This window comes from Phymastichus coffea, unplaced genomic scaffold (genome assembly GCF_024137745.1).
Source record: "Phymastichus coffea isolate CEN01 unplaced genomic scaffold, Cenicafe_Pcof_1.1 PCOF00055, whole genome shotgun sequence".
NCBI lineage: Eukaryota > Metazoa > Arthropoda > Insecta > Hymenoptera > Eulophidae > Phymastichus > Phymastichus coffea.
The window spans coordinates 866,519-892,352 of record NW_026706866.1 but is presented as its reverse complement, the minus strand read 5'-3'; the positions used below and the strand labels follow the sequence as shown (position 1 = coordinate 892,352).

Sequence of the window (25,834 nt, the reverse complement as noted above, 5' to 3'; positions counted from 1 at the left end):
AAAGAAAGAGATATACAGGACGTGGATCTCCCCCTACATATACACACACGTCAAAGCTCCCTATCCTCTCTCTCACTCACTCTCCTTTTCAGTGAGCCACGAACGTCCATGTTTGCAGAATAACTTTTGACGGGCAGTACGGCCGCAGCAAGCAGCAGTAGCAGTAGCCGCGCATGGCCGCGCGTGACGTTCCGGGCCTTGCCATTGCCGTCAACTCGTATATTCAGCGGTGTATTAGTGCGTGAATGTGTATGTACATACGCATTCCGGAGTGCGAGGCAGCCCTCACTGAACTTTGACGTTTTACCGTTCTCGTAGTGAAAGACCAGCCTGGTGTTCGAGATTAGAGCGGCGTCGATCATGGACGACCTTGGTAAGTGACATCCGTGTGGAGCTTTGCTCCGGATTCTATCCGCTGATATCTTTTAACCTCAAAATGCCGCTGCCGCTATATCTCTCTCTCGCGCTCCTTCGCTCTGACGTATACGTGTGTGTGTTTACGTTGCAAGAGTTTTACGTGGGTGTTGATTCTTACATATGAGTGCAGCAATCCGAGGTGCCTCTTTTCCCGCGGCCACAATCTTGCATGTTTCGTGTCGATGACTGTTGAGGTTAATTTCCGTAGCTGCGGCCAAGTTCATTGTTTTGATTTGACAAGTAAAGGGCTGTCGATCGCCTTGGGTGGCGGCGTGACTATCAGAAACCCGTAGGAATGTGGTTATCGAATGGCAACTGTAGATATATGCAATTTATATTTTGTGGGCAAAGCCTCACTGCTAGCTTGCTGTATGTATAAATGTATGTATATGCATGCGTACTCCGCGAGGCAGAAGATTTTGGAGTACTCAAGGAGTTGATTTTTACGTAAGCGAGGAGGATATTTCTCTTGATGGTCATGTGGACCTCTGAGCTGAATACCATCTTTAGTGCATGTAAAAAATGTCGCGCTGATAACGCAAACCTACGCAGTAACAGCTGTTGCGCAAAAGAGCACGCAGCAGTACAGAACGAACGATGGTAAAGTGTAAAAATCTCGCGCGATGTCTCCTGAAATTTAGTGGCGATTGAGAGCCAGTAGCAGCTTTCAAGATGAGGTAATCGTAGACGGTCACTCGTGACTCAACTCGGTAAACTCGGCCTTTTTCGGCCTTTTACCCGTACGCACGCCACTTTTTCCGTAGCGTGGCCGCTACCAGCTGACAATATTATCGTGCAATTCGACTTTCCTCTTTTTTCCACGGATGTAGATATAGAAATGATTTTATGATAGACACCCTTTTCGAATCATTATGACGTATAATCGAATCAATTACTCGTTGTAGAACAGTTCGTTATTATAATGAGGTCTTTCATGAATGAAGATTTGCGCGAACAGATAAGTAGCACGTGGATAGTGCTAGGTGTATATGAGAATGAAAATTATTAGACGTGCACCTTGATGAAAAATCATCGTCTATAATTGTGTTCATAATTCCGTCTAGTTTACATCGCATGTATTATGCGTGGATCTTAATAGATGAAATAACCTTGAGATCAATGCTATCAATCAGCAAAAATTATTAATAGAAATTGATATCTCCAATTCGAGCGATGTCTAAACGGAGCAAAAAGTGTCACGTTAAAAAAGAAGTAGAATAACTATAGCAATGAAAAAGATATACGCGCTTGCACAAGAAATTGAGCGAAGGGCGATTAGGATAAAAACGAGCACTTGTGCTTGGACATTTACCGGGTTGTTGGGAAGAGTCTCCGTTTCTGTCTCTCCTTTTTCTCACGCCCACTTGCTCGATCGTTTTTTGATATTGGCGCACGCTGCTGCACTTAGTTTTAATGCATCTTGACGTCAATATGTCGACCGGAAATTCGAGACGATGGAGTATCAGTGTCGAAAATATGATATTTGGATGTATCTATGATCAGGAATAAATTGCTCGCCGCTCGACCTTCGTGTTAAATTCTTATTGCAGAGGCGCCACGGGCGAATTTCAATCGGACAATTGAGTTTTGAAACACACTTCGTGCATGCCTGTCGGTGCTTTTTTCCCTTCTCAGCGAACGCGAAAAGATGAAAAATATTTCTCTTGCGCGCTGTGTTTTACCAGATGTTTCTGAATCATTCATCTGCTCTGAACTTCACACTCATGACTCACCGAGACTTTAAGTCTACGTTTGGCCGAGAATTTCATAAATGAAACGGCAGTCAGAGCGCTGAAACTCACTGCTCCGAAAATTTCACGAAATGATTACTTAGCGATCGATGCGAGGTCGAAAAAAATGCTGCGACGCGATGTATTGGCCGTCGGCGTTAATTTTTTTTTTCCTTTTTCTGTCGCGCGCACGACGGAAACTATACGGCGCTCGTCGATGGTAACCGGACACTAATGCGAAGCCTGCGCGTCGCGTATATACACACCGTGCGGCGTCTTATGCAAACTCGGCGAATCGCGTAGGCGGCAGTGCAGCTGCGCCTTCGTACCAACAAACGCACTTTGTTTTTTAACGCTCGGAAGAGAAGGACGGCGCAGTGCCATTCGTTTGGAAAACATGAATTTCCAATTTGTAGGTAGGTAAAAATCTGTTTTTTTTTTCCTTTTGGCGTGGCGCGTGATAACTAAAAATAACAGCGACACCCGACGATTACGCGCGATCGGGCGAAAATATTCTTCGTCGATTGTTTCGCGGGCGCAACGGTAAACGCCGCGCAGATCGGGAGGAAAAATCAGCTTTGCAATGGGGCTTGTAAAGCGAAAAAGGGTATCAATGGCACGGCGCGCATTAATCGTCTACTCGCGCGAAGGCGATCGAACGCCGGAAGACGGAAAACTGCCGATTCGGAGCTGATGGACGCTGCCGGAGCGTTGAACGTAATCTCCTCACGTCCGTTTTGACTTGCTCGAGTGGCGCGCGCATCGGCCGACAGCCCCACGAAAGATTGCCGTCTAGTCAATCGACGCTTAATCGTTACGGCTGCGCGCTGCGAGGCTGTCATTGTTTCGTCGAGGCGCTCATTTGGTTTCTCGTGCGATCGTCAATTGTGCCCCATCGGTATCGTCGGTCGGACGACGTCAATGTCGTATTCTTTTATAAACTTTCAAAGAGTAAAACACCTTTTTTGTTCATCCGTTACACGCATAAACGGACCGCGTAAATATCGTAGAAATCAATTGCAATGGCATGTATACAGAAGGAAAAATTGAATTATATATATACACCGACGCGCTGCGATGTGTCGCGGCGGAAACGGAGACGTAAATAGAATAAGGGGGGTGCACTTTATTAAGGAATAGGGTTACCATGCGAACAGACTGCGAAAAAGATAAGTGTAAACGGAGAACACCATTAGCCATTAATACCTCGTGGCGCGATTTAATATTTCGATGCTGGGAAAAAGACGGAAATAATTACATTTTTATTTCGTTCGTTTAATTAGAAAAAAATTATTCTTTCAGCAAAAACAGTTACGAATAAATATATTTGTAATTTTTCGCTTATTGAGCGTATTTATTATCAGTTGATTTTTTAATTAGCTATTATGTATTTAATAGCACTTTCATGGAATAAAAAAAAATATATAAAACTTCAATTGAATTTTGACTATTTTTGTTAGCAAGAAATATAATAGAGAAACCTAACATAGGTATATATCGCTTGGTTTATTTCACGATAAAGTCTGCTAAAAATACATGTTTAATTCAGTGATAACTCTTGAATATGTTTTCTACTAAATTAATACAATTTCGTAAGACGTATATCGAACCAATGATGGAACACAGTTTTTTTTAAACTATCAGTTATTTAGTAGTCACTTCGACCTACACGGCAATTAATCATTTCAATTTGGATAGGCAATTGAGTATAGAAACATGAAAATAAAACTATCGTGCTTCTTCAAAAATATAACCCCAAGCACAAAAGTTCGAATTCTAAGATAGCATCGGTCAATCCACTTTCGACAATGCTGTCATTAACGACAGATTAATGACCTCTCTCGCCCTGTTTCAGCACTTGCTTAAATATTTCAGTCTCGGTTGCGGTAAAATGAACAACAAACGAAGGAAACAATTGTTTAAAAACGACGAAAGCTTAATAACATAGTAACGAAGTTATCTGACGCTTTGCCTATTAAAAGACATAATTCTAATCTCAGAAGTACTCACTTTCTCCGTGTTTTCTCGGAACGAATGGAAGCTCTGCCACTCAAACATCCCTGGCGAATATGTCGAGCAATTAGGTTGAGAGCGATCTTGACTCCATGTCAAGTATAGCGTGCGCGTCGCCGATTTGTCAATGTGATCGACTCGTAAAAGCACCTTGACGTGGCGCATAAGCGAGCTCCGCGCCGGCGACCGCTGATCGCCGGGAGAGAAGCGGCCCGGTCGAACGCCACCTGCTCGAGGCCCGCGACCCGGGCAGCGTGCGAGCGGAACGCGAAGAAGGCAGAGCGGCTCGGCAGAGAAAGAAAGGGAATATATTTTTGTGTGTGTATGTTTTTTTTTTCTCTTTTCTTTTGGCGTCGCGTGCCACCTCTTTGCCCGCGCTATTTTCAGCGAGCGAAAGCTCGGTGTCCGAGAGCTGCGGCGCCGCACTTGGAGCTCGCTATACGCACCACGTGCGTGCTCAGGAGTTCAGCGGCTTTTCTCGTCGCCCACTCTCTCTCTCTCTCTCTCTGTCTGTCTCTGCGCCGCGAGCCTCCTCGTTCTCCAAGTGGTCTACAGCCGCGCCGACGTTGGGCCGCTGCAGTTCTCCGCGCGGGCGCATCGGCTATGCGCCGCTCGTGAAAGTGTCGTGCCGACGTTGTGTGCGCGCGCGCGCTCTCTGGACAGCCCGCCATGGACCGGACGATGTACGGCAAGCTGGAGCCCGGCTACTCCTACCAGCCGTACAAGCTCACGCTGCAGAACAACAAGCTGCCGCCTGGATGTAAGCAACGACTTGCCTTTCTCGCTCGCGGTTACGTCATCGCCCTTCGTAAACATACGCCGTCGCCGCGCGGAAAAGAGTGTCAGCGCCACAAGTATATTTGGCAGCGCTTGGGCGACGCGCAGAACTAGGCCGGCGGCCCCAGCGATTAGCCCTGATGCGCTCTTGCGCGCGCCTTTCCACTTGTTCGCTGGCCGCGGCGCGAGGCCTTGTGCAAGGGAGGCAAGATCGACAACCCACCCGCCAATGTTATTTCACTCGTGAACAACACAGCCCAGCTGAAATGAGACGTACGGTACCATATGTTTATGGCCGCTCGTGCGACTTCTTTTCATTGTCCTACGGGTCCGCGCAATTCTCTCTCTCTCTCTCTCTCTCTCTCTCTCTCTCTCTCTCTCTCTCTCTCTCTCGTTCTCTCTTGGTCTTCACAAGATCCGTTTTTGATGACCGCGAGCGACAATACCGAATACCGGCGATTGCTGATTTGTCCGTTTCACGATCGGCCGCCGGCTGAGGCGTCCATCGTCTCCCGCCCTCGAAAATGCGTCGCATTGGCAGGAAAGATTCGATTGGTCGGAGGGGACGCGAAAAAGCGGAAAGCCTTTCGTCGAGCTGTCCCGGCGCGATGACGGCTCGTTCGCTTTGTAGTAGTCGGGTCCGGAAGCAAGTTTTAACATCTTTCGTTGCTAGATCGATGTGATTTACGCGTCCTGCACTCTGCGTTGAGTTTGAACGTTCTTGTTTATCTTTTTTTTCTTCTTTTCCTAGCGATTGATTTGAATTGCAGCAATTCTACAAGGAATTTCCCACCCATTTTTCTGTCTGATTGATCTGAGTCGTAAACACGTGCAAGACGTTAAACTGCAAACAGTTGGTTCTAGTCAGACGCGCTTTATAGTTAAACTGAGCCGTTTCTCGCTTGACGACCACATTTTGCAATCGAGATTCAATGCTCAGTATAGAGAATGTTGATTGCTCCAATTTTTTCCGTTTCTTTGATAAAGATATTATGGATTGATTATGAAAATCCAACTAGTTTTTAACGGATGAAAATAAACTTCTAATTAATGAAAGGCATAAAAAATATATCACGATTCGTTAATAAACGTAATCGTTGCTTAATTTAGTAAGGAGAAGATACGTTTGTATCCTTGTACGATGTGAACCGCAGAATTAAAAGCCACGTACGTGACTCAGGGAGTGCCTCGAGTAAACCTAAGCCGCGTAGTAAATCGCCCTAAAATGTTTTTCCTCCTCGTCGTTCGTTGCCATCGACGTCCCACTTTCGCGCAACAATAATTGAGACCGCGAGAGAAAAACGAGGCAAATTAGCAGTCATTATCGAATAATTATGTGGGTTAACCGATCGACTTACCGCCTCGTCAGCGGAATCCAATCTAACCGCAGGCGCGTCAAAGTCGCCAATAAAGTTGACGTACCGTATAAGGTCCGTGACGACCTTTCATTGGCAGCTCGCGGGCGAGCCTTCGCTCATCGCGTCTACGTATATCTGGCAAATTGGAATGAAATGGCTTCAGTGCGCGTATAAATAGCCGCGCAATATTGCAGTGTGCAAGCTCGCGTCCGCCGGCGAGGAAACACAAAGCACGCCGGCGAATGTACGGCGAGGAGGCGCAGTCGCATCTGCGCTGAGCCACACCGAGATTACGTCGACGTTCGTCGAGGCTCGCTGCAAAAGACCCGGACGACCGACGAAGATGCGCGCGCGTTCACGAAAAAAAAAAAAGAAAAAAATAATCCGCGTCACGCGCTTCGGTTTCGGAGCTCGGCAATTCATAGCAGAACCACGAGCGACGAGGATATTCATTAATTGGAGTGCGAACGTACAAACGAGTGGCTCGCGGTGGGCCACGGAATAAGCGCGCCGTGCGCGTTAATTAAGCGGTTCGGTGGAGCGCGCGCGCGCGCGAGGACGGGAGAGAGCCTCCGATTCTTCGGCTCGCGCACGGCTAATCGGCACTTCCGAGCGGAATAAGGCGCTCGCGCGCGAGATAATAATACGACGCCGGTCGGCGAAAAGAAAAAGCCGAGGCACGAGTCTCGGCTGGCGTCGGCGAGCGCGCGCATCCCGAATTAACCGCGAGAGAGAGAGAGAAAGAGACTCGACGACGCGAGCGCTGCTTCTGCCGCAGCCCAACGAGACGAGCCAGATGGAAGAGGCGGTAAACGGCGCGCGAGAGTCCACGATCGTAATAATAATTGTTCGTGTAATGCGACCGCGGGACGTGTTTATAGACGCATAATTCTCGCCCGGCTGGCGGCACTCCAGAGTTCCGCTCCGTGGTCGGATTTTTGCTGGGCTCGCCGCGGCGGACGATCACCGGTCGGCCTCTGCCCCGCGCTCGCCGTGTAATTGTTCTCGAGTAAGACTGATTTTTTCCTTCTCTTCCTTTTTGTCCTTTCGTAAAGCCACGCTACTAATTTTATCCGCGCGCGTCTTTGGAAATGTCAGCGCACTTACGCGAGATCGAGATCTCGAAGGCGTATGTCGCGCAAGAAAAATAAACGGGAGACTGCGAGCTTTCTTAAAATATCGATTTGACTTATCTTCGCGATTTCAAAACCAAAAGAGCTTGCAGCTCGTCTATTTGCAATTGGGAGACAAGGGCATCGACAATCCGATTGATCGTCTCGTCGCTAAATTATATTTCATTATCATACGAGCAACGGGACTGTAATTGCGGTTGTCAATTAACACTGCGATCTTCATCTGATTTTCCGCGTCGAAACGCATTCACAGTGAACGTAACAGCGCGGCATGTCGCGATTCGTGCAATCACCTGAAACAGCCTATCGACAATCGCCGAAAGCCGCAAGCGATAATAAGCCTTGCATGCGCCGTGGTATCGATAACGCAATCGCCGACGTTCGATACGTGCAAGCCACGATGAGCAGAGGAAGAGTCGCGATGTCCCGAGCAGGACTAAGAAGCGCAATGCGTTCGTCGCCAACGCAAGGCCGCGACGACGGACTCTCGCGTGCGCGTGGGTCGTTCGCGCGCGAGCGCGCACCCGGACGAGACTTTATCGGGCGCGTTTCCGTCGCGGCCTGTCGTCAATTTTCCTCTCCCGCCCTCGGGCGTCCGACTAGTCGCGACCGATCGCCACGTTGGCTCGTCGAGCCGCCGACGAGGACGCGAAGAGGCGCAGTTGCCGATCGCGCGTTCTCTATTTTCGGGTAGCTTCGGCCACGCTCGTTATACCGCGGGCCACCGAGGTGACTTTGGTGCTTCATCGACAGCGTTCCGCGTCGAGCAGCGACGCCTGATTCGGCCTCTTCCCCTCTGTGCTCGTGGCTGTCGCCTTGCCTCGTTGAGCAATTGAATTGCGGGCGATCGCCAACGTCGACTCCCGCGAGCAACATTATTCGCGCCCCTGGAAGTGACTTTCAGATTTACCGTGGCGTTTCTGAGCCTTCGCTTAGACGAATTTGCATCTAATCCAATGTTTTCAAACGAATCGAACTTCCTTCCAGACGGCTGTTCCCGAAACGTTACGATCAAATCGGCCGTGCGCACAAGGTATTTTCGGTGCACGAGTAACTGCAAGTAATGTATAAAATAAACGACAAGGTGGCATCAAGAAAGAGGCTATCTAAACATTTCATTGTCGATCGTTTCGAGCGCGTAGTTTAGCGGCGATAATCTTGCGCAAGGATGATTGATTCGCGACCAGAGATGTACTTTCGAGTTACGTCAGCGCAAGAAACCCGAAAAAACAGCTTCTAAAGTGCGCTCGAAAGGGTCAACAGCTCTCAGCCGCGTAATTAACGGATGGAGCATGTATGTACATTTCGAAAAAACGTTCGCTGGCGAGGTCAAAGCTCGATAAAGAGACGCACATGGAGACGGAGTGCATATAGTCTGGGCAAACAGCGTCGTCTTCGCGTAAGCTTTTTTGGGGGCAGGGGGCGAAAACAGAACAAAGAGAGAGAGAGAGAGAGAGAGAGAGTCAGTTATTATTCCGTCTGGGCAAAGCTCTTTCTTCCGGCGTGTCTCCCGACGCGCTTCTCCAACATAATTAAGTCGTTCTCGGCAACGGCAATAATTTGGAGCCTCGCGTCGCTGCAATGGGTCGCGGCTCGCTGTGTTTCGTGTTTCTTCATCCTAGTGATTGGGTTTCGTCTGCGTAGGGCACGTCTGCGTTAAATAATGACGACCAATTGAGTTTTTGTAGATTAGTGTGAACCTTATTCATCTCAGCTGGATGTTGATATTCCACTTCTTTTTTTCGAAACCAATCTTACTCCTCCTATAACGCAATTGTTTTTCATGCGTCCATTTCATGTGGCGTACCGAACGTGTCAAACTACTACAACTTTCACGGGATCAATTGTCGAAACGCTTTTCGCGTCGCACGCGGCAATTCACCGGTGGGAATCAAGCAGCGAATTGCCCTTAAAATACACGTAAACAGAAACGGTCTTAATATTCCTGCGCATGTCGATATCTTGAGATCGGTGTTGTTTCGGCTTGACGATGCAAACCATTACGACTATTCGTTTTGATTTAGTTTGGCCGACAGTCTTGAATAAATGATATCTTGTCATTTTCCGATTAGCCAATGCAAGAAACGGCCAGAATGCCGCGGTTTGACTCGAACGATCGATTGTCCGGATTCTCCGGATTCCAGCAGTCGGAAAAGATTTGACTTGTCAGCTTTTCTCTGCTCAAACACCGAGATCGTACAAATATTTTTAATCTACTTCCCGCTATCGCGGACGCTATAGCCGAAATTGCATCCTAACACGGCACCATTTCACTCTATCGGACGATCGGCGCTGAGATTCTCGTTCGCGCTAACGGATTACCACTTCGAAAGCTTCGCAGCTTCCTTACGTGCGCACTCGAGACGAAGCGGAACGACGGAAGGTCCTTGGTCGCGCGACCCAAACGACAGCCAATGGCCTGACGGCCGACGACGCCTGCAAGCTCGGCCGCCGTGCCGACGTCGGCGACGCGCGGGTTGCCGAGCGAGAATGCGCGACGTGACGCGCGCGAGCGGACGACGGCTTAGTAGGCTCGCGCGCGCCTCGTCGAAGAGTCAAGCTCGCCGGCCCGGTCGACCGAGCGAATGACGGGCGCCGCGGAGGACGAGAGGGCGAGTTCGCCGTTCTACGGCCGGCTGATGAGGAGCGACACGCTCGAGAAGCACAAGCTGTGGGAGAGCTACATCAGTGAGTTTGTTGCTTGTTTCGCGCGGTCAGCGTCCAGCGCCGCTCGTCGACAGCCTCGCGTTCCCTAAGGGGCCGGGCGCGGGGCCTTGTCGCGCCTCCGCTCTTCGCTCTGCTCTCGTACGCCCGCGTCGCCATTGAAATTCGCGCGCCGATCGATCGGGGTTAACGAGCCAAGCGACGCTTAATTGACACTTGCCGGCCGCGAACGGCCAGGCATCGCTCGTCACTGTCGGATCGTGGCCACCGAGTGCCTCTGTCATTGACCTTGCGACTGAAAATATTGTCGGATGCCTCGCGCACCGCGAAACGTACGATTGCCACTGCCACCGACGATATAATCCTCTGGCCAGCGCGAAACGACACGTGTTTGCCGAAACGATCGTACGAACGTGTCGTGGTTCGCCGGCAATCGCTCATTTCGACCGCGGCGGCTGATATTTATTGCGTCACCGCGGCTGTCCGCGCGCTCGGCCAGCAGTTGTTGGCTTAGCGCGAAATTTCGCGCGCCCGTGTAATAATCAATGGGCTAATATATATACGCCGGTGCAGCGACAACAATGTACGCAAATTGAATTAAGTTATTGATGGGATTTTAACGAGCCAATTGGCAGAGAGTATAACGAGCGATTACCCGCGCTGCCTACATTCGTATAAATTTAATTAGGAGTGCCTTGGGGGATCTACGTTTGATAATGCGTAAACGCCGAGTCGATTTGCTATTTTTATCAGTCGAATTATCGCGCGGCTCGTAATAACTTTTCACCGAGACTCCAATATTGACGACGGTGCGGCTCAAATCGCTTGCCGAACATGCGAATCCCAACCGCGAACTTGATTTACGGGTCACACGCTAAACACTGCGAGGAATAGAACGCAATCGAGCGGTGAAACAAATAAGTACTTTCAAATAATAATGACGATCAAACGCTTCTCCAGATGCTCTGCTGGCTGATCTGCAGAATACCGTGTCGCCGGACACGAGTCTGATAGGTAACAGCGGAAGTACACCTGGCTATGGATCTCTGAACGGGACACGAGGACACAACGTGCAAGCTCCCGCTGTCACATCCTCATCATCGGCGGCTTACAGGCCTTACGAGAATCATTGCGCTGCTCAGCCTCTTAGATCGCAATCGGTAAGTTGTCCGCCACACGTTGTACACGACTTTAATGTTTCGCTTTCTTTTCATCGTTGGCTAACCCGGGAATAAATTTCATTTTTTTTTTCTTTTGTTTTGGTTCAATTACTGTGGAATTACGACGAGCAGGCTGGTGAGCTTAGCGAATAAATGAATGGAAACGCACGATTGATTGAGAGATCTGTAAGTGCTTATTCCCAACTGATGTGTAATCCTTTCATTTGAAAGTTGGACGATTTTGCGCTTCTAAAAACAAATCGACGATTCGCATTTGAGACAACTCGATACTACATCGCGGCGTGCAACCGAATCTCCCTCAGTGTACGAACTCTTTGACCTACCCTCCTCGATCTTAACGACACTTACCCTCAACTCTTTCGCTCGCACACGATATCACAATGACTCCGTCGCTCGTCAAGCACACTTATTCACCTTCTACGCTCTAGGATCCCACATTACTTTTGATTAGTCAATGTACAATTACGAAACCATTTTCATACGTGAAAATTCGCAGATATTTTACTCGAAATACACGACCACCTTGTCATGAAAATAGCTGTTCACGCAAGCAATCAAAAGTTTACATATTAGTGTAAAGCATGAGCTGTGATCAATTCCTCTTGGCGTCAAGAAAATTTTGTTGAAAAGTCACAAAAGCATTTTATCGTACATCTCGTCGGCTGATTTCGATAGCGTCGAATTCGAAAAGTTTAATTTTCATATATTTCGAACGTATTTCTAACGGTTTGAGAAAAAAAAATAGCCTACCCTACAGAAAAATCGAGTATCCGGCAGAATGACGACTACTTCTTTGAGTGTAAAATTTGTAATTTGCAAATCCTACTTGAAATTCCATGGAAAAAGTGACATTAGCTGCATATCTTCAATTGACGCGTAACATTGTATCTATGTGTGAACAGCAAAATATGCAGTGCTCGTACACTAATTTTGAATCGAAACGAGTGTTGTTGGTACGGTACAATAATAACCCATAAGAAACTGTTCTTCAAGAAAGCTTAGTTCAATCAGGTTTTTCATCACTTATGTTGCCTTAAGGTTCACATAAAAATTGTGCAAATCTATCGCATTCGAATTAGCCATCGTCAATGTATAACGCGGCGGAGTGTTTCAGAAAAATGTTGTCGTACGATCTGCGAGAGAATATGAATCCACCATTGCACGCGTATTTTTGTATTTTGTATATTTAAAGTCTGGCCACGATGCGTAAGTGCGCTCGCAGGTACAATTTGCGAAAGTTATTCAACCGGAAACAAAAACATCATTCGGGAACGTTAGAGCTGCGTGGCCTATTTTTCGCGCGCAGTGCGTCAATCCGCTAAAAACCGACATGTCCTATATAGCCATTTTTCCGCCATTTGCGCAGTGCATAAATTATTCCCAGTAGTTGGCCAACCGTTTGCACAACAACTAGCGTCGAACGCCGCATCGCATTGTTATTTGCACAAAGTCAATCTCCACGGCTCGCCGTTGAAGTTGTTTATATCCTTCTCCGCGACATCGAACGCGCCGCCAATACAGGAAGCAGCGCCAAGTTCAGCGCGAGACGAAAATTGCCGCGCGCGGGCGAGCGAGCGTCCGCCGAATCGAACGGATAACGAGCAGGAACGAGAAGGTCGGTGCGCGCGCGTGGCCGATATTCCCGACCTTCGCCGGTAGGCCTCGGGCGCTACGGTGTCGCGCGTATTTTTACGAGTCCGAAATACACCGCGAGTCCTCTTCCTCTCGCGCCGCTGAAAAGTCCACGGGCGTTTTGCGCGCGGTTCGCTCGGACCGCGGGCAAATCGGAAGGAAGCTCGCGGCGGCGCTCGCAGCCTGCCGATCTACTAGCCGCCGTCGGCGGCTGCGCCGAAGGATCTCCGCTTTTTCGCGACGACGATCATTATTTTAGAATTAATATTTATACACGTGTATGTACCAATGTTCCCTGGCTCGAAGCCGCCCGGCCAGCCAAGAATAATAAGGAGCCAATGCAATATATTTCACCTCGCCTCGCATTTTTGCCGCGAGCGCGCGCGCGCGAGTCTATGAAATCATAACTTTGAAAATGCCGCGGTCACGCGGCCGAAGCGCGTATTTATTTGTTCGCGCGCTTCGTACCTCTGCCCGGCGCGCGCGAGACACAAACACGCTCGCCGAATCGTCTTGCCAGCTGGACTTTTCGGCTCATTAACGGGCTCGCGTTTAACGTCACGCCGATTCGTTCGACTTTAATGTCTCATTGCCACGCGCTCGATAAATAATGTCGGACGAATACCAACTATACATACTTTTAATCCTTCATGTTACTCGACCGTACAAAAATTTGTTGGTGCATCTAATGTCATGAGCGTATTTCTGTCCTCAATCACAATCATCTCGACTTGCTTTTCCATACGGCAAATGTTCCAGGTAATTATCCAACGCAGCAAAACCACCGTAATAGAGTTTATTTTTGAATATAAAAAATATAACAGGAAACAGTGAAAAACATCGACTAACATTTAGCACTGGTCCAAAACTTCACTACGCAATGCTCCAGTACGATTATTAAAAAGTGTACGCCTGCAAAAGGGGCAAAAATGCAGCGAACAGCGTTTTAAAGTCAGCTCTACATCGTATGTTGCAGCCTACGTACCAGAACCGAGAGGCAATCGAAGAGTCCTTAGCTAGATCGGGAAGTGGCGGTGGCGGTGTCGGTAGCAGCCCCAGTCAATACAGACAAGGTGGATCGGCATCGAAAATGCCATCCCTGAACAACAATCTCTCGGAGCTGGACACGCTTCTGCAAGATCTGAGCAACGCCAGATACAACTCGCACGTTGCCGACAGAGGTAAATTATCACTGCGATTCGTTTCACGAACGACGACTTTTCGCGTGTTGACGACTCCAGCCGTTATTACTTAATCCTTCGGGTCGACATTAGCGTCGCGTTCTATAAATAAATGAAAGACCAGCGATTTTCCCCGATCAAGGTTTTTAATAGAAATTTTATATTTAGCTCGTTGCCCTCACACTACAAATAAACGTGCACAATAAGAATATGATGTGATGAAATTTGAGAGTCAGAATGAAAAATTAGCGATCGAATTGTTATTGAAAGACGCGCTTCTATTGCTTCATTGAGAAAAAATGAAAAGAAACATTTTGCAAAAGCAAATTTCAAAGTCCTAATCCAGCCTAAAAGTCGAATTGATCTGACACTTTGCGCACGAAGCATTCGCAACAACTTGCTTAGATGCGGTGCCTTGAAAGGGGGGAAAAATAATAGGATAGAGACGCACGTAGAGAACGTCAGGTCGGGGAAGTAACAAGCCGAGACGCGGGGCATTGATGAAAATCTGGCTGCTCGCCGATCTGAGCGACAATTAGTGTCCCTCGGCGGTTATAACCAGCGACAGCATCGAGCTTCGTTAAAATTTTTCGCCGTCGCGCAAAAGCGCCATTATCATCGGCATCAGCGCCGAGTTGGGCTGTGACCTTCCGACGTCGCCGGTGCGCACCGACCGACGACTCCGCTCCCTGTGATATAAGCCGCGACAAGCTGCTCGAAGGCCAAATTGGAGCGGCGCCAAAAACGTGCGAGCGGGCACGCGCACACGGCTCTCCTTTTTGCCGTTGAGTCGCAAACTAATGTAACGGCTCGCGTCATCGTGTCGCTTTGGCTTGGTCTGATTGAGTTCGGTTCCCATTCCACTTGACAACTTTGATGTTATTTCTTGCTTTTACAAAATGCACGATTATCCATTTGTTGTTTTCGGGAACAAGGAGCTTCATCAAACTAATTTATTATCGTTAGTAACAAATGCGTTCTCTTGCGAAAGGATGAGGGGGTCTTCTGTGCAACTTACTTCTCTATGTTGTTTGTCGAAAATGCTGAATTAATATTCATTTGAAAAAGTTATAAGTTTACATGCAAGTTGCACGATTCGTAGTGAGCTTTCCATTATTAGACAATATTATTCGACTGCAATATGATTATTTCTGTAAGAAGCGATTGTCGGTGTACGAAAATGAAATAAACAAAAATTGTCTGTCAATGCAACCACCAGTTTTATAGATTCTGTCAAAAAACAATAATAAATTAGAAACTTTTCCAAAATACGTACAAGATATTGATGTTTTATTGGATCAAAAGATCTCTGACCTGCTAACCAATTTTAAATATAGATCGCATTATATACAGATTTAACGATCTCTTTGATTGACAGTCATTTTTATAAAATTTCCGACAAATAGCATTCATGCGAAGTAGAAACTACTTATTTATAGCTTACGTTTCTTAAAACTATAAGTAGTTCACAGTGATCAGCATTTTTTTATTACAAGTTTAACGATAAAAATCTCTAAATTGGAGGCGAAGTTAGATGAAGTACTGCGACTCATAGAACTTTTAAATTCATTTTATAACGACACTAAAAGACTTCCACCAGAAGTTAACAGATCAATGGATCTTGATAATTTGCGATTTTTTTCTTTGCAGACATAAGAACGACAAACGGCGGCACGTCAAGTCCAATGATGCGCTCGACAAGCAGTCTGTCCGGCGGTGCGCGGCCGACAGTCGACAGTTTGCTAGAGGAACTGAGCTCGGGAATGCCGAACGGGTAATTGCTTACTTAACTTTGCAGTCAACTTTTATTTGTTACTTCGACTGGTTCGCATGAAAGCCAGTGAGCTTGATAATCGTTATGCGTGATTTGTCGATATCCCATTGCTGCTCGAGTGCTCAAGGACAACAATGAACCGCTTAGAATTAGAGTCAATTTTATGCGCTCTAGTAATCATCTGATTGCTCGGATGAAAATCAGGCACGTGATTGTATGACGTTAAATTCGCAACCTTTTTCATAACAGTCTATTTTTGTCAAATCATTTTGCATGATCTACGAATTATACACGTGCACAATAGTTGTTAATACGATATAATTCCAATCAATTTTTGTACTTTTAGCGAATATCCCGATGGACAAAGAGTGAGGGTAACGATAGAAGAAACAACGACGGACATGGGCTCCGCTGACTCGTACTACCCTTTAACCCATCAAGGATCGCTCAACAGGCATGACATTGAACGAGGATACAACGTAACCAGCAACGGACACACGGCTAGCAATGCCACCAAGGAATTGGACGATCTTATGGCTTCGCTCTCGGAGTTTAAGGTTAGACGACTTGTTCGTTTGTCGAGTGCAAAACGACGAGTGTTTTCGTTTCGGCCGACCGATCGAACCTAAATCCGCGACCGAAGATAGCAGCGCGGGCAATTGATTATTTTTGCGTGGCGCTCGATGAAAAATACCGGCCAACGGAGATAACGTTGATGCCGCGCGCGAGTTTCTCGCCGCGCCGTCATTTCTAAATCGGTCGGCTTCGCGCGCTTTATTCATTTCGTTCGCGTGTCATCAACAAAATCGTTCGCTCTACGGGCAAAAATTAATTGTTCAACGCCGCAAGCAGCCGGTGTTATTACTTCATTTTATTCAATTTTACAAGTGTCGACTGAAATCTTGGGCAGAACGCCAGCCTCTTGAACATTTACGTTAACCAAGCCCGGTGGGTTACGGTAAACAATTTTTTTAACCTGTCTTCCCCGCGAGCCTTGCGCGTATGGGTAGAAGGTTTTCAAGTTCAAGAGTGCTTATGTTAACGCGGAAACATTTTTCAGCCGCGCAGTTTGTTATTGTCGATAAATTTGGCAGAACGAAAAAGAAAAACCGTGGGAAGTCGCTAAAATGGTAAAGAGATCGAAACCCAAAATAACCGGCGTTGCATCTCTATTTTCATGAAAATCTAATTTAATTTTTCCACGAAGATGTTCTTCAAAATTAACGATACTGTCACTCGGCGTACCCGTTTTGTAACCAGTTTGAAAATGTTCGCTCGAAGTTGTGTTTGAAAACATTGACAGCCCATTGTTCTAAAAAGCAGGTCGCTGTACTGTAAACAATTGAAAGATGGAAAAGCCCGAGCGTTTTGTGGGTCAAGAATGTATTTTGGGTGTCCGCGAAATATTTTTGCGAAGCGTATATATATACGCGGCGCACGCAGTTCTCTATTGAAATGGTTTACGCCAAGGAAAGAAGACGTGTGCGCGCCCGGAAAAGTAATGGGAGGAAAGCGTCAATGAAAAGTGCTAAAACGTCGCCAGACGCGATACGTGGCGAGACACGTTAGTTCGGAGCGTCAACAAGTTGCGGCCGATAACGGCATAAAAAACATTGACGACGGAGAAGAAGCGAGCGGCATAAGCAGCCGGGAACCGAGAGCGAACGAGAAGCGCAGTAGTTTTCATTGACGTCGTTGGAGCTCCTGACCATTCTTGGCCGGCCGGGTTACCGAAATAGCCTCCATTTCGGTTGGTCGTGCAGAAGCTAGCTCTCTCTCTCTCTCTCTCTCTCTCTCTCTCTCTCTCTCTCTCTGTCTAACCCTCCCGCCCCCCCTCTTTGACCGCTAATAAGCCTCGGACGAGAGCGTCTCGAGTCCGAGCCTCCATCGTCGGCGGCGCGCTGTGATAAAAGCGAGAGTAGGGAATCGAGCGCGAAAAAAATATCGCCGATATCGCGAGGAGACGCGGCAACGACGAAAGCGCGAAAGCTCGCGGCGACGCTGGAGCAGCGGGCAGAGTCGGTGGCCCCCACTCGCGGCGCGCCCCTTCCACGGTGGCCGCGCGCAAGTGGCTTCGCCTGAAAATACCCAAAAGCTGGCGTTTAAAGCTCCCGGCACCGCAGATCAACGGCAGCAATCACCAGCGACAGACGGTCAGCGACTCGGCTTACGCCAAGCCCAACAAGGCCGCGCTAGCACTCGGCAGCAGCAGCAGCAGCAGCAGCAGCAAGCCCCACAGTCCGCTTCCAGCCGGCGAAGCGCAGTACTCGAGCAGCAGCAGCAGGCTCCAGCTCAGCGAGACTCGCAGCACGCTCCACTACCAGCCCAACCAGTACGAGAGCTACGTGCAAACCGCCCAGTCGGTCACGCAACTCAAGCAGAACCAGCTGGACTCTATGCTTGGTAACCTCCAGGCAGACATGAGCCGCCAAGGTGTCAATACCACCCAGAAGGGATGCTGCAGCGCCTGCGAGAAGCCCATCGTCGGACAGGTAAGCGCCGCGCGCCCGTCACCTCGCCGAGCGCCCGTCAACACGTTCTTTGTGTGCCGCCAGGTGATCACCGCCCTCGGCAAGACCTGGCATCCGGAGCACTTCACCTGTACGCACTGCCGGGAAGAGCTGGGCACGCGCAACTTCTTCGAGCGCGAGGCCAAGCCCTACTGCGAGACCGACTATCACAACTTGTTCTCGCCGCGCTGCGCCTACTGCAACGGGCCCATCCTCGACGTGAGCCATCTCGTCTCTTTTTTTCTCTCTCTCTCTCTCTCTCTCTCCCTTTCTCTCTTTATCTCTCCTTTCCTCTCTCTCATACTTTATTTTTGCCCTGCAGAAATGCGTGACAGCCTTGGACAAGACCTGGCACACCGAGCACTTCTTCTGCGCACAGTGCGGCAAGCAGTTCGGTGAGGACGGCTTCCACGAGCGCGACGGCAAACCATATTGTCGCGAGGATTATTTTGACATGTTCGCCCCCAAGTGCGGCGGCTGCAACCGCGCCATCATGGAGAACTACATATCGGCGCTTAACAGCCAGTGGCATCCTGACTGCTTCGTCTGCAGGGTACTGATTTCCTGTATAAATACGCCTGATTGCACTCGAGAGCAAGCAGAGAGTTTAATCGCTTTTGGCAGCTTGACAAGGCTCTCAGCTTGTTTTGACAGATCTTTAATTATTCAGCCAGCGAGTTTTCCTATCTTCTCTCTCTTTCTCTCTCTGTCTCTCTGTCTGTCTGTCTCTCTCTCTCTCTCTCTCTCTCTCTCTCTCTCTTTCTCTCTCTCTATTTCTCTATTTCTCTGACAGCCAACGATTTTTATGCGGTTATTCATAGCAGTTAAACGTGACAATTTTGAGTAAATTAGAAAACACGCTGAGCTGAAATCTTTGTCGTGTTCAAAATTAGCTTGCACAGATTACAGGTGAAAACGCGACACGTAGATCGAAAAATTTAACGTTTTGCTCGACCAATTATTGCAGGACTGCAAGAAGCCGGTATCCGGAAAGTCATTTTACGCAATGGAGGGACAACCTCTCTGCCCCAAGTGCGTAGGTGTCGACGAGGAGGAGGAAGAGGAGGAGGAAGAGGAAGCGTGAAAAACGCACAAGCGCGAGAGAGATAGTATGAGTGAGAGAGTAAGAGAGAGCGAGTGAGAGCGCGCGAGGAGAGTAAAAAGGCAAACGCGAGTCACGAGGACGGATTTTCCTTGTTCTGAACGGCCGGGCAGATGATCTATGTAGGGAATTTCATTGATATCGCTGTATAACCTCCTCCTCCCTCCCCTAATGTATGCCCTCCGGGCTCCATTTGATGCGGAGCCCCATCGTCATGCCCTTCAAAAACGTTTGTTTATGCTGAGATGTCCCGATGAACGAAGAAAAAACTCAGCGAGATAAAAAAAAATGTGTCAATGCCGACTACAAGATCTTTGACGAGGATTGTCAAGTTCATACATCTCCCTTGTAATGAAAATGATGATGATAATGCTATCACCCTCGCATACAGACCCTCCGTTTTTTCGATATAGTTCCGCACGCTTTTTTGTAAATCGTTCAAAGTCGCTCGCAATCTATGACTTCAGTCTTGTTTGTCACGTCTAGAACGTTAATGTTACAAATGTCTTGTACGAACACTTTTTTGAAAATAAATATTGTATTTAAAATGAAATAATAAGTTGACAAAAAAAAACTACCAAAAAAACAACAAAAAAAAACAAAAACAAAACAATCACAAAGAGTCCATGGCTCGTTGGCCCTTTCAATAAAGGACGGGGTCAAGGTTGACCTCGGTTCTTCGCGGCTACAGTGGGCTTCTACGAGCTTTGGATTCCTCGTTGCGTGCCGTGTGCAGTGACGTGTTGAAATCGAAGCTTCATGTATACGTGACATCTCTCGCTCTCGCTCTCTTTCTCTCTCTTACCGTTTCTCTGAGCTAAATTTGTATGCTACCACCCCGTGTGCAAATTCGTGCGTAATTGTATATATGTATATCTCTTGCTCGAGCACGCGTGAGCTTTCTTTTTCGATCTTCGTCCCACGCTCCTCTGACTCCGACACGGTCATACGCACTCTTTTGATTCAACATTTGTTGTTTGATAGGTTTTTCAGGTTATTTGCACGTTTATTTCGGGATTCTTGGAGGTGGAGTGCCGAGCTGATCTATTCCTTCGAGACAACCTTAGCCGTTGTCTGACTTGGTTGTTTATGAGTAGAAAAATTTCCAGCGCTATAGCGAGCTGGATGTTTTAAGTCAAGCTATAATTCTTAAAATATCGATGAAAACATCGATTATCAATTTACAGAGATTTTAATGAATTTCAGCTTCACCAGTGTGATATCGGTGTTAAGAAAAAAATTATTTGATCGTCTATCTAGGCTCACTTAACTATCAAGTTATCTATCGCCTGCAATAATATCGACACGTATGCGCATTGCTCAGAACCCATAAAATTAATCTAAATCTTTAAACTTTGCAGGACTGCCGACAAAAGTTCCAAGGTGGCTCGTTCTTCGATCATGAAGGTCAACCTTACTGCGAGACGCATTATCACGCAAAGAGGGGATCGTTGTGTGCTGGATGTCACAAACCTATTACAGGTATTGTTTTTTACATGCTTTTTCACTAAGCTCGCGAAAGATAAGATTGTTTTTATGACTTTTATTTTTATTACATTTTCTTCTCGTTATCTGGCTGACTAATACGAAGGATAATGTTCGGAGTTTATTTTTATATTTGTCACATTATAAAATTTTAGTAAACAAATTGTATACCCATCGTTAACTGTCAATATTTCGTATTGGAACTTTTCTTTCGTGTCTCGAGCCTTACTCTAGGATCGATCAACGTGGTTTGATACTGTTTAACAGGTCGCTGCATAACTGCGATGTTCCGCAAATTCCATCCTGAGCACTTCGTCTGTGCGTTCTGCTTGAAACAGCTTAACAAAGGAACTTTCAAGGAGCAGAACGACAAACCATACTGTCACGGTTGCTTCGAGAAGCTCTTCGGTTGAAGGATACTGTATCCCAGACAACAATCGAACCAAGAAAAATTTGAAGTCGGAGCTGATACCTTCGATTTTTGAGGCAGAACAATAATCAAAGATAAAAAAGAGAAGCAAGAAGAGCACTATTGTTTTAATCATGTTAACTTAAAGCCAAAATGGTTTTGGAAGTTTGGAAATTCATGTATGAGAGAAAAGCAGTTTATTTTTATTCGCCGGACAACCGAATTGTCTTACAACTGTCCGATATTTTCGTGAAGTTACGCAGTCTAATAATTCATACTTCAACTTTTTCTACCATTCAGAAAGCAATTTGCGACTCAACATTGAACAATTATCCGTCTATATAATTTTTGTACAACTCATCTGAATTTTCCTACGATAAAGCCATCCTATTCTATCTGATAGGTAATTGTTATAAGCGTTTGTTAGTTCTTATACGCAGTCATAATTACAAACTTAAATAAGTTAGGAATGAAGTCGTATTTTATAGTGAGTTGAGAAAGGTCATAAAGCTATGTCGCGCCTTTAAGTGCGCCCCGGGTAAATCTATACGTAATGTAGAAAGAAACGTTCTTCAATCAATGTCAACATTAACACTTCAGTAGGCATAGAATTGATCGCTACGTAATTGTACGTAAGAAAATTACTGGTAAAGGAGTACGAGGTCAGATGCTATAGAAATTCTCTTCCCTTTCGACTCAAGAATTTTAGATATATATTATATATAATATATGAAGGAAACATGAGTTGAAAAGCTCATTAAACCATTTGATACATGTATAGGACAAATAAAATCAATCACTGCCGCAACGTATCTTGTGGTACTTAGACTAAGTGAATTGTATACTTCCAGTGGGGCAATCAATTTATTTCAACTGTGGCGCCTACTCTTTTCTTCATCGTATAAACTTTACAACACCTTTGGCGATACGTTTATACCATCGATTATTGACTAATAGGACAATATTCGTGTTCTAAAAATACTTATATAACTTGAGTACATGCATCGTGGATCCGTTTTTGTTTATACATTAAAGGTGTGAAGGTGCTAACCAAAGTCTGTTTTTTAATTAATATCGGTTGATCATTGTATAGGTAGTTACTAAGAGATTACATTGCAATATCTTGTGTAAAAGTTTGTTTTATTTAATTTTCAATGGATATAAAATATATTGTCAAAGCAGTGAAAAGCATATAAATACTTTTTGGTATATTCAAAGTCGTTTGAATATACATGTACAGTATAATAATTAAAGGTAAGCGCCTTGATCATGGTACTAATATCTTTTTTAAAAAACGTAAAGTCATTTAAGCTAATCAATAACGATAGTTTATGGTTTTTAACATTATGTATTATTTTATGAATATTATTAGCAGTAAAAAAAATCATTAACGATGTCATTTATTATCGAACCCTTGTCGAAGAAAATTTCAATTCAATAAGTATAATAGAAATAAATAAGAAACTTAAAGGGTGAAATTAAAGAAAACAGCGCAAGTTGTTTTGAGAAAATTTTAGATATTTAATTCATATTTTTATACATATCGATGTATTTTTAGTTTAAACATTGTCAGCTGATAAATTTCTGATTTTATAATAAATATTATATACATAAAAGTTGTCGAAGTAATCCCATACACAAATGTCTTATCTAAATATTTACACAGATCTAAAATCTAACTTATGTTACCATGAGGCTGCTAACTTACTTATTTAACGTTATCAATGGGAGAAAAATACTTAAATTAAAATGTCAAGTATAAAAATATGTTTATATGCAGGACTAACAAACTGAAAATCTTGATACAATATATGAAATTTCTTTAACGCTCAAGTTAAAAAAAATGTTACTTTTTGATACGCATATTAATCTCGCAAAGTTCTAATTAATAACTATTGGTCCAGACATAAAATAATAAATCAGTAGAAATTAATAAACCTAAACGTATATATAGATTTACATCACAGCCGGAAATGAATCCATCGATTCTCGAGCGTGGGTGTATTGAACGCATCAAGCCAGACTTGGGAAGAGCTCGGAAAAACTTTCATGCCAAAGGTCACTGAAGACGTTATTGGCATCTCCTACCGAGTTGTCAGGTGAGCCATGAGATTCATAACCGCAGTCTGACTGCACACTCTCGAATTTACTGGATGGCACTCCGCTGATTTCGGTGTCCTCCGAGTGAATACTCGCCGGTGACAAAGAGTCGACGTAGGAATGCGACAGCGACGGTGACGGCGACGGCGACAACTGATGTTTTGGCAGCATCAGTTGTTGCGTAGTCGCTTCATCTTCTTCGGGATAAATGATAGTGATGCAGTTAGTAGCCTCGTCGTAAGTGCCGTAAACCATTTCGGCATCGTGTATGGGTTCCTCCTTGATCTCCATATTTTCAGTAATGGTGATCGGACCGGATGTGTTAATCGTCATAGTTGGTATCACGGGGATTGCGATCGGTTCTTCGAGAATGTCAAGGTCCATTTTCTGTGGAAGTTGTTGCTCGACGGCTATTATGCTTCCATCGGCTGCATTGGCTTCCACATAACTTGGTGTCTTCCCCACCACTTTTTCTCCAATGTTAAGTTCTTCGTTATTCGTTTCTTTGACGGTAACCTACAATAATAATATATCGACATTAGTACTCATCAAATGCATCAATTATAAAGAAAAAAACACCAAAATATCTACCTGCTCATTTGACTGAGTAGTATCTGTTTCCACTTGTGTGGTAACCTCTCGCAAAAGGCTTTCGGCGAGTTCTTCAAGTCGCTCCATGTAATCATCTCCTTGGAATTCGCCAAATAGGTCTTCGAGAGGAGGTAAAGAGTCAGGATCTTCAGTAGTATTGAGGTGCTTGGATTGTTGGTCAGAGGACGTGCCGTCTGTACTTTGCCACCCTGCTGCAGAGGGTCTAAGGGGGATACTGCTGATCCCAGCGCTGGCACAGTACAGTTGACACGAGTTTGACACATTTTGCATATCTCGTTCTGCTGCTGCTTCTCCAATGACTTACTCTTCGCCTCTAATAGCTCGTTGTCCTGCTTTAGCCTCTGTGTTTCTAAGACGAGCGACTCGTTGCATGTTCTCAACGTTGCGCATTCTTTCATCAGCCTTTCGTTTTTCTCTTTTAAAATCCTTACTGTTTCTTCCAATTCGTCGAGTTTAGCTTTTTTCCTGTCGCGAGATGTTTGTGCTGCTACTCTGTTTTTTAATTTTCTGAAAAATTATAAATAATTGTTACTACCATCTACGTTTATTAAGCGATGTGTTCGGGTAGTAGCAATTCGGTAAACCGGGACTAACATTTCAAAAGTATTTGCGTTATCTACGATCAATGGATAAGAGCTATGAGCTCATTAATAGCTTCCGTTCTAAAGGAATGATGAAATATCGCTCGCGCGTGACAAAGTATACATGCGTATATGTCGATCGAGGCATATGCTGATGCAATATCGCTTTGCAAGTGCGTTGTTGTCATTCAACCCCCTACATTACTTTCCATTAATGGTAAACAATCGACAATAACAATAACAATTAGATTGAAAATCGCCCAACTAAAAACGACACTAAATAATTAAAATTCACTTACTTTCTCTGTAATTTTTCCTCCCAAGTAAGATGATCGAGTCTGCGTTTTTTGCCCCGCATCGGCGAGTCTGCGTCTGCGTCTGCTTCCTGCTTAAAGACAATAGGCAGACTGTCGACGTGGGGCATCTGTCCGAGTTCCAGGTGTTTAACAGACTGGAGTTTGGCAGTCGGCTGCTCCATCTTGATTTTATCCATCAGGATAGAAGTGGTGAAGTTGAGCTTGGGAACTGACTTGGACAATTGCTCCACGGGATTAGCACCGGTAGAGTTGTTGCCGTTGGTCTTGGCCAAACCCTTGGTGGACGGCAACGTGATGATGACGCTCTTCAGCGTGCTCATGTCCGCACAAAAAGATAACAGCTTACAAATATTTGTTATTGACGCACGACCGTTCGCTGTCGAAGCTCGACTATGTCTGTTCTTGATCCTGCTCGAGCAGATACGATCCTTCGAGGGGAGCACATTTCATCATCAGAAAGAACACTGAGCTACTCATCTGGCCTGCCTGATGTAACGTCATTCGACTACTCCAAACGGCTCACCAAGCAGTGGAGGGCGTAGAACTCTCTGGAAAATATCAGATGATTGGATGCTATGTTTATCAAGCTAGGTGGTTCTTCGCGATTGGCCACAGAATATCCCCACGCAACTATTCTTCACCCAACTGCGCAAACTCGTGGTGTAACTGCACTTTTGCGCGGATTGCTTTGAATTTATTAATATGTACATACGTGCTTTTGTTACTCCGTATGTATCGAATGACGCTAGAAACCCCGGGAAACTTCTTGTAATTGCATTCGCGACGAAGGGACGCTGATCGATGTTACGCTTTGCTATAAATACAAATATTCGTATAACCAGGAGCCCCGCGAGCTCT

At 45.9% G+C, this 25,834-nt stretch overlaps 2 protein-coding genes across 7 annotated transcripts; one reads left to right on the top strand and one right to left on the bottom strand.

Moving 5' to 3' along the window:
* The first annotated feature begins 228 nt into the window (after positions 1-228).
* LOC131665868 (leupaxin) lies at positions 229-22,084 on the top strand. Of its 6 annotated transcripts, none has more exons than XM_058938073.1 (10): positions 229-373; positions 11,053-11,252; positions 13,882-14,086; positions 15,737-15,860; positions 16,207-16,417; positions 17,984-18,352; positions 18,416-18,589; positions 18,693-18,923; positions 20,834-20,954; positions 21,225-22,065. In XM_058938073.1, the coding sequence occupies exons 1-10, from the start codon at positions 361-363 to the stop codon at positions 21,368-21,370; spliced, it is 1,794 nt and encodes a 597-aa protein (XP_058794056.1). In that variant the 5' UTR covers positions 229-360; the 3' UTR covers positions 21,371-22,065. The 6 variants fall into 6 exon arrangements, with proteins under 6 accessions (XP_058794056.1, XP_058794055.1, XP_058794054.1 ...); XM_058938072.1 differs by lacking the exon at positions 229-373 and adding an exon at positions 2,530-2,563 and having other exon boundaries at positions 21,225-22,067; XM_058938071.1 differs by lacking the exon at positions 229-373 and adding an exon at positions 4,815-4,920 and having other exon boundaries at positions 21,225-22,082.
* Positions 22,085-22,920: 836 nt separating this feature from the next.
* On the bottom strand, positions 22,921-25,524 carry LOC131665873 (uncharacterized). Its single transcript, XM_058938079.1, is given in 4 exon segments — positions 22,921-23,982; positions 24,058-24,276; positions 24,279-24,585; positions 24,959-25,524. Coding segments are annotated over 4 exon segments (1,467 nt in total). The 5' UTR covers positions 25,297-25,524; the 3' UTR covers positions 22,921-23,379.
* Positions 25,525-25,834: the final 310 nt, after the last annotated feature.

Coding starts and splice junctions, on each gene's coding strand:
- LOC131665868 (XM_058938070.1), top strand. CDS start 10,014: ATGACGGGCGCCGCGGAGGACGAGAGGGCGAGTTCGCCGTTCTACGGC. Junction 11,253..13,881: donor AGCCTCTTAGATCGCAATCG/GTAAGTTGTCCG, acceptor CGTATGTTGCAG/CCTACGTACCAGAACCGAGA. Junction 18,924..20,833: donor CTGACTGCTTCGTCTGCAGG/GTACTGATTTCC, acceptor TAAACTTTGCAG/GACTGCCGACAAAAGTTCCA.